We start from the raw sequence: 14470 nt of genomic DNA, 5'->3' as shown, positions 1-14470 counted from the left end.
AAGCAAAATATGGATGAGGAGCACAGGACCTTTCCTACCCCCATTCAGAAAAGAGCTCTTCGGTTCCTTCCCAGGCTCTGAAGACCTCTGCTCACTGCTCGTGCAGTCCAGGAGAGAAAGAGGAGGCTGGGCAGCTCTTCAGCAGGGGATTAAATGCAATCCAGAGAAGATCTTTCTGCTGCTGTGCCAATCCCTGGTGCGGCTGCACCTGCGAGCTTTGCGGATGTGTGCCTCGGAAATGCGGGACGGGCCGGCAGGGTGGCAACAGGAGCCAGGAACCAGCAGAATTTCCCCATGGAAACTTGAGCATTAAAACCAGCAGTGCTGCAGGGAGGCAGCAGAAATGATGCTCTGCTCATCCTCAGAGCCAAGACTACGGTCTCCTGCTGTATCGTAGAATCACAGAATCATTACGGTTGGAAAAGACCTCATAGATCATGAAGTCCAGCCGTCACCCCAACCCCCCCACGCCTGCTACACCATGCCCTGAAGAGCCACATCCACACCTTTTTGAACCCCTCCAGGGATGGGGACTCTGCCCTGGGCAGCCTGGCACAATGCCTGACCGCTCTTTCAGTAAGGAAATCTTTCCTGATATCCAACCCAAACCTCCCCTGGCACGACTCGAGGCCACTATTAGCAGCAGCAGCAAAAGAGAATAATTTTTTTCACATGAATCAATACATTAACGTCTTGGAGCTGATCGACACAGGTTTTCCAGAGGTTAAAAGCTTCACGAATTGAAGCGAGGAGGTGGACACACCTGCAAGACCCACAGGTCACAGCGGCCCTGCGGAGAAGCCCTGCACTGCGGCGATGGGCACCGGCCGGGCGAGGGTCACGCGCTGTGCCCCTATTCAGACATTTTCCTCCCCAGACACCGCAGCCGGTCACTCGCTGGGGGACAAAACTGGAGCTCGCTCCCCGCGGGACCTCCAGCGTCAGAGCCTCCGTGACACCATGGCACGTTGGAGCTGAGGGCCGCTGGACCACAAGCCCTTGGCAGAGGCTGGGCCCCCCGGTCGCCTCCGCGCCCAGAGACCGCAGTGATGGGCAGGAAGCGCTGCAGAAACCCCAGCGCTGGTGCGACGCACGCCATGTGCAGAGCAGCTCAGAGCGGCAGAAAAAGTGGCTTGCTTCGCAAAAAATTAGGGCGACAGGCAGAGAGGACATGAATCGCAGAATCACACAAGGGTTTGGGCTGGGAGGGACCTTACAGATCATCTCGTTCCACCCCCCACCCTGGGCAAGGACCCCTTCCCCCAGCCCAGGGTGCTCAGAGCCCCGTCCAGCCTGGCTTTGAACCCTGCCAGGGAGGGGGCAGCCACAGCTCCTCTGGGCAGCCTGGGCCAGGGCCTCGCCACCCTCAGAGGGAAGAGTTTATTCCTTAGGTCTGATCTAAATCTCCCTGCTTTCAGCCTGAAGCCATCCCCCCTTGTCCTGTCACTCCAGGCCCATGTAAAAAGTCCCTCTCCAGCCTGCAGCCCAGCTGGGCTGGAAGCCGCGTCCTCCTTCACCCTCTGCTCCTTGGTGAGATCTCCTTGTTTATTATTTTGTTCGCTGTTTCATCCTACTGTGTAAGCAAGCTCAAAATGTCCTGCTCGGAGCCAAGGGCCCAACCTTCCTTGGCTCAGGTCTCCGTGTGGAAACGCGTTACATTATTCACTTGTGACCACATTTAAAACAATCTCAATATAGGTCTGGGCTCCTCAGGGCTGTCACGAGCTCCTTGTAATGATTAAAAGCGGTAATAATTGCATAGTTGTTAGTCATGGTAGGTGAGATACTGTCCATGAGACTTTCTGTGGCTCCGGTTGTTCTCACCTCCCACCAAACCCATCTCTGGGCTGATCCCGGGGCAGGGTGATGCCCGGGGGGCCGGGACGGGGCTGAGTCCTGGGTCGAAGACCATGACCATGGTGGGAGATGGGGTTGATGCTGGGACAGGGTGATGCCCGGGGTGGGGGCAGTCGCGGGACCCGCAGCCCGAGGCCGGCCCCCCGCAGCCCGCCGAGCCCGGTGTCCCGCCCGGGTGGGCCGGGGCGCGGTGACTCAGCCGGGAGAGGCGGGCGAGGAGGAGGAGGAGGAGGAGGAGGAGGAGGAGGAGGCGGGGGAGGAGCAGCAGCAGCCGCAGCCGCCGCGTTGCTGCTCACCTGCCCCCCGCTCCGGACCCGCCATGGCCCCCCGGCTCGCCGCCGTCCTCCTGCTCCTGGCCCTCGGCTGCGTCCTGGGCATCCTCCTGCTCTGCCTGGGCTCCGGGGACGCGCCGGGCCCGCCGGGCTTCAAGGTGGGCACCGGGCACGGGGGGCACCGGGCGGGAGCGGGGCGGCGGGGGGCCGGGGGACACGCGGGGACACCCCCATCTGCGGGATGCGCGGGGCGGGGGCGGCTCCGGCAGCCGGGGGATCCCCAGCCTCGGGGGAGGCCACCGGGGCTGGGAGCTCCCCGAGCTGCGGGGGGGTGGGGGGGGGTCGCAGGGAGCAGCCCCCCCGGCTGCGGGAACACCCGGCGCCGTGGGAGAGGATTCCCCCGCTCGGTGACACAGCGGCGGCGGGGCTGGGGGCGGCTCCCCCAGGCCAGAGCAGCCGTGCCAAGGTCTGCTCCCGCGGCTGGGCCGGGGTCGGGGCACCCCCGCGCACCCCGCCGTCACCCGGGGCGCCGGGGCTCCAGCCGCATCGCCTGAGCCGGCACCGCCGGGCGAGAAGTGCAGTTCCCTGCGAAAAGGAGCTGCTTTCCTTTCTTGTTTCATTCTAAATCAGATGCTGAAAGAAGTTCCCGAAGGATTTATTGTTGGCCATGTCCCCTGGTCAACTCTTGTGCAGCCCAAGTCTTTTGTTTTAAAAAAGTCAGATTTGTGTCCACGACAGCCCGAGCTATTCCGTGGGGAGCAGGCTCTTGTCCTGGAAAATGGTTCTTCCAAAACCCCCTTTTTCTCATCCCAAGCCATTTGCTTGGAAGCTTTCTGAGCCAGCCTGAATGCCAGATGCGTTGCCTGCTCCCCGGGTTTGTCAGATGCAATGAAGATTAGGTTGAGAAAACGAGCTGCCTTAGCCAAGATGATACTCACTGCCGCTAGCGTAACTGCAAGGATTAACTCTTTCCCTGTGACACCTTCCTTTGCCACCCACTGCCACGTGCTGGAGCACACGGGGCAGTGCCGGCAGCTGGTTTCAAAACGTGTTTTGTCTCTTTGGACCTGGAGGAATCAGGTGGATTGGTACTGAGAGCCCTACGTGCAGCACTTGGGTCAGCCTGGGAAGGCTTTTCTCCTCCTCATTCCAAGATGGAGCTTTGCTTTTAAGCTAGATGCATTCCCAGAAATGCAATTTTTGTGCTTTTTCTGTCCCTGGGTGTTAGCACCTTCCAGTGCGCAGGCAGCACTGCGGTCTGGGGCTGAGCATCCCGCAATGCCTCCATGGGAACCTCGCTCCGCCGAGGCTGCACCGCCCAGCCCAGGGACCGGGGGTCTTGCACTGGATGTGCCAAGCGCAGGCGGGGTCCAGCACGGTGCGTGTGGCGCGGCGCTGCCCGCCGGAGCTCGACGCCGGTGTCCCGGCAGCGCCTGTTCCCGCGGGGCTGGCCCCGGGCAGGCACCGAGGGGTTTGCCTGTGCAACAAAGCTCAGGGCTGTTTCGGGGATGCAAAGCTTTGTCTTAGTCTAACTCAGCCCAAAACGTGCAGACACAATTTAGCAGGGGTTGGTCCTGCTGCGGGGGACCCCAGGCTCATCCTCCCCACCTGCCTGGCTAAGACGTGGTCCTTGGTGGCTCGGCCCCGGTGAGCGGCAGCTGCTGGGTGACAGCGCTGTTCTCCGCTGAGCTGCGGCTCCGCGTCTTCCCTGTCCAGCCCCTTTGCTTGGAACACAGCCCTAAAAATGGCCCGGATTAGTTATCCCACTGCTGGAGGGGCTGATCCCGGGATGGCAGTGTTCCCCTGCCCTCGTGGGTCCGCAGCGGGGTTACGGCATGGCCACCTGACGCGTCGGAGCTGCTGCTTTCTTTTGACAACCCACTTTTCTCCTTCTTTTGGCAAATCTCTCCACTGGCCGTTACAAAGCCTGCTGGGCTCTTCCCCTGCCAGCCAGCCCGGGGAGCTGCGGCTCCCGTGGTGGGAAGGACACCGAAACCCACCGCAGACCCGAGGCCCCGTGGGTCTCACCGCCTCGAGGGAGGTGGGATGTTGTGGGGCCAGGCTGAGCCCTGCCACACCGTGGGTCTGCCTGGAGAGCCTGTGGGGTGGGGGGCTGGGCACCTGGGCACGGCCGCGGGGCACGGTGCCGGGCTGCAGTGAGTTGGGTGGTTCTCAGCGTCCCCTGCCACCTCCTCCCCTGGAGCGTTGGACATTTCTGGACAGAGCCATGCGCTCTCTGGGAGCCCTGAGCCCCTGCCCACTGCTCTGTGGCCTTTGGGGACATCCCTGCCCTCTGTGTCCCCTCTGCGGGGCCGCCAGGACCGAGCAGCCCTGGCTTGGGCTGGGCTGAGCGATGCTGCGGTGGAGCAGAGCCCGCGGGGCCACGGGTGACCCGGGAGGCAGCAGGACTGGGAGTGGCACAGGGACACTGTCCCAGTGTGGGGCCACGCTGGGGACCCCCGTGTCCCCCAGCCCTGTGGCATCACCAAGGCCTGATCAGGAGGGTCCCGTTGTTAGAAAAGTCCGTCAGCCCTGTGCCACCAGGAGATGCTGGGGCTGGGGACTGTCCCACAGGCTGTGGCCAGGGCCACCACCACGCGTGCGAGGCCCCGCCAAGCCCTGGGGTGCAGGGAGCCGAGCGCGCCGGGGTGGATGAGAGGGATGACGGGAGCCAGGCGCTGGGACGGGAGCGTGCCAAGGCATCCTCGTGTCCCTCCAGCCCTCTTTTCCAGCCCTCTCGTTGGCAGGCGCCGGGCACCTCGGCTGGAGGAGCTGAGGGCAGCGCTCACGCTGCAGATCCCTAACGAGACGGGCTTTCCGCCGGGTTCCTCCCTCCCTCCCAGGGCTTCCCGGCTGCGGGGCCGCTGCCTGTGCCCCCCGCGTGGCTGCGAGCCCACGGCTCGGCCACGGCTCGGCCACGGCTCGTGCCTGCACAGCGGCTCGCTCTGCACCGGGTGGCACAGTGGCTGTGACGCCCGGGCACGGGGGCAGGGACAGGGGCTGGGGCAGGGGCAGGGGCAGGGACTGGGGCAGGGGCTGGGGCTGGGGCAGGGGCTGGGGCAGGGGCTGGGGCTGGGGCTGGGGCAGGGACAAGGGCTGGGGCTGGGGTAGGGGCAGGGACTGGGGCTGGGGCTGGGGCTGGGGCTGGGGCAGGGACAGGGACAGGGGCTGGGGCTGGGGCAGGGGCCAGCACCATCGCAGCCCTGCAGTGGGTGACTCCATTGCTGATTGCCATGTGGGTGCCGGAGGTGTGTGTGTGCCCCCGGGTCTGGAGGGGGGGACGGGACCCCTGCTCCATCCTTGGGGACCCTCTTGGCCGTCCAGATCTGCCTCAGCCCCTTCGCGCGCTCACGCCTGTGCACGTGGCTTCCACCCCTGCTCACTGTCACCAGCACGGGACAGGCTGGGGTCAAACCCCAGACCCCCGGGCGCGGGGCAGAGGGGGCTGGCGCGAGGCCGTGGCTGCCCCTCTCACGCCGGCGTGGCCATGGGGCGAGCCATGGCGTCGGCGGCTGGCCGGGCGCCGGGCACTCCCCGCGCTGGCAGCACCCACCGCGCTGCTGCGGTTCATGTTGCCGCGCGTCGTTACGGCCGCCAGGCCCCAGCGCTGCTGCCTCCGCCACCACGGCCGAGCCACCGCCGGCCGGGGGTCCCACGGGCCGCCCCTCGCCCACCAGTCCAGGAGTTGGGGACTGTCCTTGCCGCCCCGCACCCGGCAGCGATGGGCTCTGCCCGCCTGGATGCCAGGACCCAAGGGGAAAGACCCCCGCGCCGCGGGCGTGGGCAGCGCAGGGCCCCGGGGTGCGCTGTGTGGGGCAGCTGGCTCTGCCCCGGCAGTGTCACCATCACCCCAGCGTGACAGCTCCCTGCTGCGGGCTCCGTGCCACCTCTTGCTGCCGGCCGCCGTCGCAGCCACGTGTGCTCCGCGTCGCGGGGCCCGAGCAGGCAGCACGGCCGGCCCAGGCATGCACGCACCCACACACGGGTCCGCACCGGTGCACGCGTGCCCACGCACACCCACGTGTGCGCACCCACCCGCACGCACACCCACGTGCAGGCAAACACGTCGGCGCACCTCTGCGCGTGGACACCCCGCCCGTGACCCCCACACGCCTGCACCCACGCACCCCGCCACGTGCACGTGTACATGCATGCACGTCCACGCACGTGTGCGGCTACACGTGTGCACCCCCCACGCGTGCAACCCCCCCCCCCCTCCACGTGCAGCCCCACGCCTGCAGCCCCGTGCCAGCTCTGCGCGGGGTGGGAGCAGCACCCAGCCGAGCCAGCGCGGGCGAAGGCGGCAGGAAAGGCCCTGCCAGGCGTGGGGGGCTGCCCCTGCCCACCCCGGACCCTGCCGTGGGGCCAGGCTTGTGCGGCCACATCGGTCCCTGCCGCGGAGTCAGGCTGGTGTCCTCCGTGCTGGTCCTCCCAGGCTGTCTCCATCCTTGGTGGGTGGCACCGGTGTCCCCAGTGGTGCAGGTCATCCCCGCTGCCTCCTGCTCCAGCCCCTGCCACCCCGTAGGCATCCCCGTCCCCAGCCTCGTCCCCCTCCACGGGCTGCAGCCCCCTCCCCATCATCCCAGGGCTGGACACCACGCCCAGGGTCCCGGCCGTGCTCAGGCTCGCGTTTGGGGGTGACCTGTGATGCTTCCCCTTTGAGGACAGCGTTCTCCCCCGGCTCATGCTGATGTCACTGCAGCTGCTGTCGGGGTGGCACAGAGGAGGTGGCTTGGTGCCCTGCGAGAACACGGGGGACATCTGCATGGTGGCCACAGGGCACGTGGGCACACGCGTGGCAGAGGTGGGGGGGGGTCCACTGGGGCTGGGCCCTCCCTGGGGACCCCTCACGTGGGTGCCAGCACCCACTGGCGAGGGCTGGGGTGGTGGAGGGGCCACGCTGAGAGGACGGTGGGGTGGGAGCCAAGGGTGACAGGCCAGCGGGCATCCCTGGGACGGGCAGAGCAGACGCAGCATCGCTGACTGCTGGTGCCTGGCGGGTGGCTGCCGGGCCGGGAGGGCCCATGGGCGGGTGAGGCAGAGGGTGCTATGGCGAGGGGGGGCTGGGGGCACACTCGGTGCGTGGCCTGTGGCACGCTGGGCAGAGGAGGGGCTGACACCCCCCCCCCCAAGCCTGCCCAGGGCACCGATCCCAGCACCCAGCCCAGAAACAGCCGAACTGGGGATCCTGCCCTCCAGCTTTGTGCTTTGGGGCAGCAGCTGAGGCAGGGAGGGGGTTGTCAGAGCCCCCCCTCCTCATCTCTGCAGGGTTCGGCACCCTACACCAGTGCCGTGGCACACTGGCCCCAGTCTGGCGGCAGAGCGGGATTCTCCGCTGGCTCGTAGGTTTTGGCGCAGAGTGCGTGGCAGGGTGCTGACAGCTGACAGGGGCCAGGCGAGGCTGGGGGGGGGTCACCCATTGGAAATGGTCCCTGGGGGAGCGGGGGCCGCCGCTGGTGTGGGGCCGTGGGTTCGTGTGGGGTGGGGGCTGCCTCTGAGCCCAGGTGTCCCCCTGCCCAGACACCTTCTTTCTGCTGCCTGAGCTGACCAAATCCCAGCCCCACAGGCACGGGGCTGGGGACAGGGACAGGGATGGGAACGGGGACACCCACCAGGCAGGGCTGGGGGGGCTCCAGGCGCTGGGCCGGCAGAGGGGCTCCCTGCCCCAGCCCAGGGACTCCCCTGGCTCCGGGCAGGGCAGGCAGCGGGCAGAGCCTTGGCACGAGCCGGGTTCCACCCCAGAGATGCTCAGCACTGGCTCCCACCTTGCTTCCCCCCCCCAGCCTCGCAGCCCCCTCTCCAGCAGCGGGGTGGTTCGGGCGGGGGCACGGAGCGGGCTGGGGCAGAGGGGTCTGCCCGGGGGGGGCTGAAGGCGGCGCGGGGCAGCCCCTCCCTGGGCGCTGGGTGAGCTTCCTTGGCAGGAGGGAGCTGGGTTATTTATAGCGGGAGAATGGCCGAGCCATACAAGGGCAGCGGGGACGAGGTGCCTGGCTGCCCTTCTTTGGCTCGCTGCAGCCCCGGGGTGCCGCTCCCAGGTGTCCCCCCCGCCGGCCCCGGGCACTGGCACGGCTGGGCACCGCGCGGCTGCCCGGGAGCGATGCCGCGGGGAGGTGGGAGCGAGCAGGGGTGGGAAGACCTCCCCGGTCTGCGCTCGAGGAGGCAAGGGTGGCCCCACGCCCGCAGAGCCGGTGTCCCTGCACAGGGCCTGGCGCGGGCAGACGTGGGCAAGACCGCGGCCGTGCTGGGCTGAGCAGCGCTCGCCGGTCCCGGAGCCACCGGGCAGGACCGGCTGGGCACGGCGTGCCATCCACCCCAGCGCCTGGGCTCGCGGTGGCCCTGGGGGTCTGCTGCTCCCCGGTCCGACCCGCTGCCTCCCCCCCCGCAGTACGGCATCGTGCTGGACGCCGGGTCCTCCCACACGGCCGTGTTCATCTACAAGTGGCCTGCGGACAAGGAGAACGACACCGGGGTGGTCAGCGAGCACAGCATGTGCGACGTGGAGGGTAAGGGGTGTCCCGGGGGCCGGTGGCAGGGTCTGTCACATCCCCTGCGGGCAGGGCAGCGTGACGGTGCGAAGGCCCCTGCCATGCCCAGCTGCCTCACTGGGTGTTCACCAGCGCAACGAGGTGGTGTGAGGGGTCCAGCTCTGTTCCCAACACCTCCCCCATCTCCCCCCAGGGCTGCAGCCACACATACCTGTGGTTTGCCTTTTCCTGGCTTTCACTCAACTGCCAGAAGACAATCCAGCTCCGTGCCTAGCCCAGTGAGGAGCCAGGGATGGTTTTCCACTCTCCATTTAAGCAACCTTTCCCAGGCTGTCAGCCGGTGGGGGATGCAGCGCGGGCAAGGAGATGTGGCTGATCTCTGGATGGCTCCATGCCCAGAGAAACCTGCAGCACCCACACTTTGAACACCAGGGGCGGGGGGGGCAAAGCTGCCCACCAAGCATCTTCCCACCAAACACCTGCCCACCAGGCATCATCCCACCAAACATCATCCCACCAAGCATCATTCCACCAAGCATCATCCCACCAAGCATCTTCCCACCAAGCATCATCCCACCAAGCATCATCCCAAGTATCATCCCACCAAGCATCTTCCCACCAAACATCTTCCCACCAAGCATCTTCCCACCAAGCATCATCCCACTAAACATCATCCCACTAAACATCAGCCCACCAAACATCTTCCCACCAAGCATCCTCCCACCAAGCATCATCCCACTAAACATCATCCCACCAAACATCTTCCCACCAAGCACCATCCCACCAAACATCATCCCACCAAGCATCTTCCCACCAAGCACCATCCCACCAAGCATCTGCTCACCAAGCATCTTCCCACCAAGCACCATCCCACCAAACATCATCCCACTAAGCATCTTCTCACCAAGCATCTTCCCACCAAGCACCATCCCACCGCCCACAGGGAGCAATGCTGTTTCCTCTCCACAGGTCCTGGCATCTCCAGTTACAGCTCCAACCCTCCAGCTGCCGGGACGAGCCTGGTGCACTGCCTGAACCAGGCTCTGAAAGATGTGCCCAAGGAGAAGCACGCAGGCACGCCGCTCTACCTGGGTGCCACGGCTGGCATGCGCCTGCTCAAGTGAGTGCTTGCTCAAACGCTGCCTGGGGGCCTGGCCGTGCCCTCCTGCAGTCTCACCACCCATGGTGGGGTGGAGATGGTGAAGGAGGACCGCGATGTCTCCCCTTCGCCAGGCGAAGCTCCTGACGTTCCCAGCTGCCCGGCTCCTGTCCCTTGCAGAGGTGCTCCTGTCTTCCAGAGCAGGAGATGCTCTGCAGGGCACAGCCAGCACATCCCTGGCTGGCGTGGGGCTGGCGTGGGGCTGGCACCGGGATAACCCCCCGGGCCTTTTCGGCTAGCCAGGAGGAAAGCCCCCCACACCCATTGCCAGCCTGATGGGACGCAGCGAGAATAATGACCCCCAAAAACCACACCGAGGGACTCCCGCCCGCTCACCCAGCCCGGGGAACGGCTTCGGAGGAGGGCGCACACCTCCGTCCCCGCCGCACAGCCACGGGGAATTAGCTGGGGTTTTGGGGGGGGACATCCCTGCCGGTACCCAGGCGAGGACCCTCGGGCTCTGTGGGCAGCGGGGGCTCCGCTCGCAGCACCCCGGCACAGCCCCGCCGCCCCGCCCCACAGCATCGCGAACCTACAGGCTTCGGACGCCGTCCTCGGCGCCGTGGCCGCCACGCTGAGGTCGTACCCCTTCGACTTCCGGGGGGCGAAGATCCTGTCCGGTGAAGAGGAAGGAGTCTTCGGCTGGGTCACCGCAAACTACCTCCTGGAGAACTTCATCAAGGTGGGCAGGGGAGCGCGGCGCCCGCCGGGGATGGCCGTGGTGGCCAGGCCATCCTGCAGCTCATCGCATCCTTACTCCCGCTCTTGTCATCCTCGCTCAGCGCGGGTGGCTCGGGGAATGGATTCAGCCCCAGAAGAAGACCCTGGGGGCCATGGACTTCGGGGGTGCTTCAACACAGATCACCTTTGAAACCGGGGACGCCATTGAAGACCCCAGGAACGAGGTGATGCTGAAGCTGTACGGGCAGGCGTACAAAGTCTACACCCACAGCTTCCTCTGCTACGGAAGGGACCAGGTCCTCAAGAGGCTGCTCGCAAAGCTCCTCCAGGTACCAGCATGTGCTCGACAGGGACACTGGCTGCCATCACCCCGCAGCTGCCCCCTCTCCCTGGTGTTTCCACAGGGATGTCCCCCAGCCTGGCTCTAGGACAGGCCCGCGGGGCCAGCGCTTGGCATTTGCCCCCCACCCTCTCCCATGGTGCCAGGGCTTCTTCCCACCCTTTCCATAAGGTGTTGCACCCCTTGGCCAGAGCCAAGACCTCTCCAGCCATCTCAAGAAGCTCATGGCAACTGCCAGCTCTGCGTCCCGCTGCCCAAGCTCCTCCACCTCTCCCCGGCAGGGGAGCGGAGGCAGGCAGGGAGGCAGCGGTGCCGGGGCTGCCGCGCGGCACGGCTATGGCACGGCTCACGCACCCCATGTGTTCCCCGGCAGGCTGAGAGCTACCAAGCCACCGTCCCCCATCCCTGCTGGCCCAGGGGCTACCGCAAGAGCCTGTCGCTGAGCAGCATCTACGACAGCCCCTGCACGGAGAAGGAGAGGCCCAGCCTTGCCCTCAACACCACCGTCGCTGTGGTCGGCACAGGGAACGGGAGCCTCTGTGCCCTGCACGTCAACAAGCTCTTTGACTTCACCACCTGCTCCTTCTCCCGCTGCTCCTTCGACGGCATTTTCCAGCCGGAGGTTTCGGGAAACTTCATCGTAAGTTCCGGCATGGAGCAGGGTGGTGGCCTGGCTGCTGGCTGGGCGGGGGTCCCCGGCCCCCCGGCAGCAAAGCCAGATCTCCAGCCGCACAGGAGCAGTTGCTTGTGCCCACCGCGCCGCTCAGAGCAGCTGCGCGTGGCGAGAGGGTTCGCTCCCAGCCTGTCCCGCAGCCGCCTGCTTTCCTCCACAGGCCTTCTCCGCCTTCTTCTACACGGTGGACTTCATCCAGACGGTGATGGGGAGGACAGTGCGCTTGCCGAGTGACCTGAAGGATGCTGCCGAGACCATCTGTGCCACCAGCTGGGGCGAGGTGGGCTCCCCGGGCATGGTGGGGAGGGGAGGGCTGCTTCGTGCGGGGCATCACCCGGTCCTGAGAGCAGCCCTCGGAGGGGGCTGGGTGTCCTCCCTGGGAGTAGGGAGAGGGTGGCTGACAGCTCAGGTGGGTATGGGCAGCGCCTTGGCCAGCCAGATGCAACCACCCAGAGTTTTGGGCCATAGAAACAAAGCCTGGACCCTGCTGGCTTGACCCCTTTTCTCTGTCCCTCCATGCGTCCCACCCAGCTGCTCCAGAAAGCCCCCGAGCTGGAGAAGAGACTGTCAGATTACTGCGCTGTCAGCATGTTCGTCTATTTGCTCACCACCAAAGGCTACAACTTCGACAACCATTCCTTCCCCAACATTGCCTTCCAGAAGAAGGTGGGTGACACCACAGCACATACTCACGCCATGGTATCTTTTTGGAGTTAGGCCAAAAAGCCCTGCAAGAGAGATGATCTCACACCAAGAAAGAGCCGAGCAATGTGAGGGAAGATTTCAGGGAACAGGGGCAGGATGGAACTCCCAGTTTTTGGGCGGGAGATGGAAAAAAATGAGCTGGGCTGACTGTAGGGTGGTCACGGAGTCAGGTTGTCCACCGTTTCCTTGGTCCTCAAGACACCAGTCATCTCAGCTTCCCAACAAGCCTGAGCCAAAAGTTGTTTATCTCAGGGCAGGGTCCCACCTTTGCCAAGTGCCTGAATGAGCCATGGGATGGCAGCGAGATCCAGCCTGGCCTAAGCGGAGGAGATCCTGCTCCCATTGGATGAGCCCAGCTCAGCATGGGACGGTCAACCGCTTCGTCCCTGGGCTGGCTGCACCCAAGGGCGAGCGAGGGCTCGGGGCACTCTGGAGTACCCCACACCCCTCTCCTCCATCAGGCTGACACTGCGGTGGTCCCCGGGAGGTCTCTTGAGGCCCGTGGAGCTGGGTTCACCGGGGTGGTGACCGTGCCATGGTGTTCCCACAGGCGGGAGAAACCTCCATCGGCTGGGCGCTGGGCTACATGCTGAACCTCACCAACATGATCCCGGCAGAGAAGCCCTCTTCCCACAGAAGCATGTTGTACAACTACTGGGTCATGCTCATCCTGCTCTTCGTGGCCGCCGGGCTGACGTCGCTGGCGACCGCCGTCTGCCTGCTCCGGCACAGCAAGTCCAGCGCGATCTAACGGCCGCGCCGGGCGGGCTGGGCTGCGGGAGCCAGCGCCGTCCCGCTGCCGGAGTCTCCACGGCCTCAATGCTTGGGATGTGGCACGTGCTCGGAGATGTCCTCCGACGCTGCCTGTCCCGGGAGGAAAGCTGTCCCTTTTGCCCTCCCCTCGCTTTCAAGGTGCAGAGAGGGGGGGTCCGGAGGGGGCTGCTGGCCCTGTGGGAGCACGGCTTCAGGGTTCCCCAGTGCTACTCAGGGACGGACCCCGGAGCAGGCTCGGGATTTGGGCGCTCAGACCTGGGGCATCTTTCTGCCACCAGACCTGGGCCAGACGGGGCCAGCAAACCCAGACAACAGCAGGATTTATTCTCATGTGGGGGGTGGGGGGTGGGGTATCACTTGCGCTGGTCCTTACAGCTGACCTCGCGAGCCTGTCCCTGGAGCACCGGCCCTGCCTCCCGGGAGCTCTGGGCATCCCCCACAGCCCCTGCTGTCTTCCCGGCCCACGCACGAACCCCGCTGACCTTCCTGAGGGCCAGATCCTGGCCTGGGCTTGCACCCGCCTCGGCACAGGGGCTTCACGTAGGGGCTCAACAGCCACCAGACGTGGGGAGCCGGCAGCAGGGCCACCTTCAGCAACCAGACGCGGTGCCTTCGCCATCCCCGTAGTTCCCAAGCCGGACTCCCCTTCGCCAGAGCCTCCTCTGTCCCCCGGCAGCGGCACAGAACAGACCCCGCGGCTCGCTGGCGTGCGGCCGCCCAGCGCAGGGGTGATGGGCTCGCCACGGGAGTGGGGCTTTGCTCTGCTTTAGGGTTTGAGCCCTGCACCGCTCGGCGCCGGGCAGCTGGAGGATGCGCCTTCATTTCCAAGCCAGTAAAAACAGGGATGTTCAAACATGCAGAACGTTTGCGTTGGTTCGGGGTGGGGGGTTTTTTTTATAATCAGAAATAAATCTTTGTAACCACTCCTACGACTCTGTGGCTCTTGATCAGCAAGAGGCCGACCAAGCTGGGCTGTCCCGCATGGGTCGAGCCGCTTTCAGGCTCTGCTCGGACACGTCGCGGGTCAGGCTCTGCCTGCGGATCTCCATCCCTTGCAGCCTGCCCAGTGCTGAGATGCCATCATGGCTTCGTACGCTCTGCCAGCCCGGAGAATCCCCCAGGATGGTCCAAGACAGGCTTGAAACCTCACTCCAACCTGGAGGTGGGGGAGTTTTAAGCAGCTGCGGTTGTGAAGTCCAGGTTTGCCGAGCGCTGGGGTTCCTGTCCCTGCACAGGCGTGAGCAGGCAGAGCTCTGGGTGCCTCTGCCCCGTGCCATCCCCCCACACCCACCGCTTCCACGCAGCGAAACAGGCAGGGAGCCCCCGGTCCCAGGACAGCGGGTCTGGTACCCGGGCGGGCAGCAGAGCACCCAGAGGGGTTGCACCAGTACAGGCTGGGGCTGACCTGCTGGAGAGCAGCTCTGCGGAGAGGGACTGGGAGTGCTGGTGGACGACAGGGTGACCATGAGCCAGCAGCGTGCCCTGGGTGCCAAGAAGGCCAATGGGATCCTGGGGTGCATGAGG

The 14470-nt window shown here is 65.6% G+C and overlaps 1 protein-coding gene across 1 annotated transcript; it reads left to right on the top strand.

The window, feature by feature from the left end:
* Window positions 1-2112: 2112 nt before the first annotated feature.
* On the top strand, window positions 2113-13864 carry ENTPD2 (ectonucleoside triphosphate diphosphohydrolase 2). Its single transcript, XM_075439553.1, has 9 exons — window positions 2113-2287; window positions 8515-8632; window positions 9584-9734; window positions 10296-10455; window positions 10556-10783; window positions 11168-11434; window positions 11628-11747; window positions 11999-12133; window positions 12723-13864. The coding sequence occupies exons 1-9, from the start codon at window positions 2177-2179 to the stop codon at window positions 12921-12923; spliced, it is 1491 nt and encodes a 496-aa protein (XP_075295668.1). The 5' UTR covers window positions 2113-2176; the 3' UTR covers window positions 12924-13864.
* Window positions 13865-14470: the final 606 nt, after the last annotated feature.

This window comes from Opisthocomus hoazin, chromosome 19, assembly GCF_030867145.1.
Source record: "Opisthocomus hoazin isolate bOpiHoa1 chromosome 19, bOpiHoa1.hap1, whole genome shotgun sequence".
NCBI lineage: Eukaryota > Metazoa > Chordata > Aves > Opisthocomiformes > Opisthocomidae > Opisthocomus > Opisthocomus hoazin.
Note: the sequence above shows the minus strand (reverse complement) of the source record. Positions and strands in the feature narration are given on the sequence as shown.

Coding starts and splice junctions, on each gene's coding strand:
- ENTPD2 (XM_075439553.1), top strand. CDS start 2,177: ATGGCCCCCCGGCTCGCCGCCGTCCTCCTGCTCCTGGCCCTCGGCTGC. Junction 11,435..11,627: donor AGGTTTCGGGAAACTTCATC/GTAAGTTCCGGC, acceptor TTTCCTCCACAG/GCCTTCTCCGCCTTCTTCTA. Junction 11,748..11,998: donor GTGCCACCAGCTGGGGCGAG/GTGGGCTCCCCG, acceptor CGTCCCACCCAG/CTGCTCCAGAAAGCCCCCGA.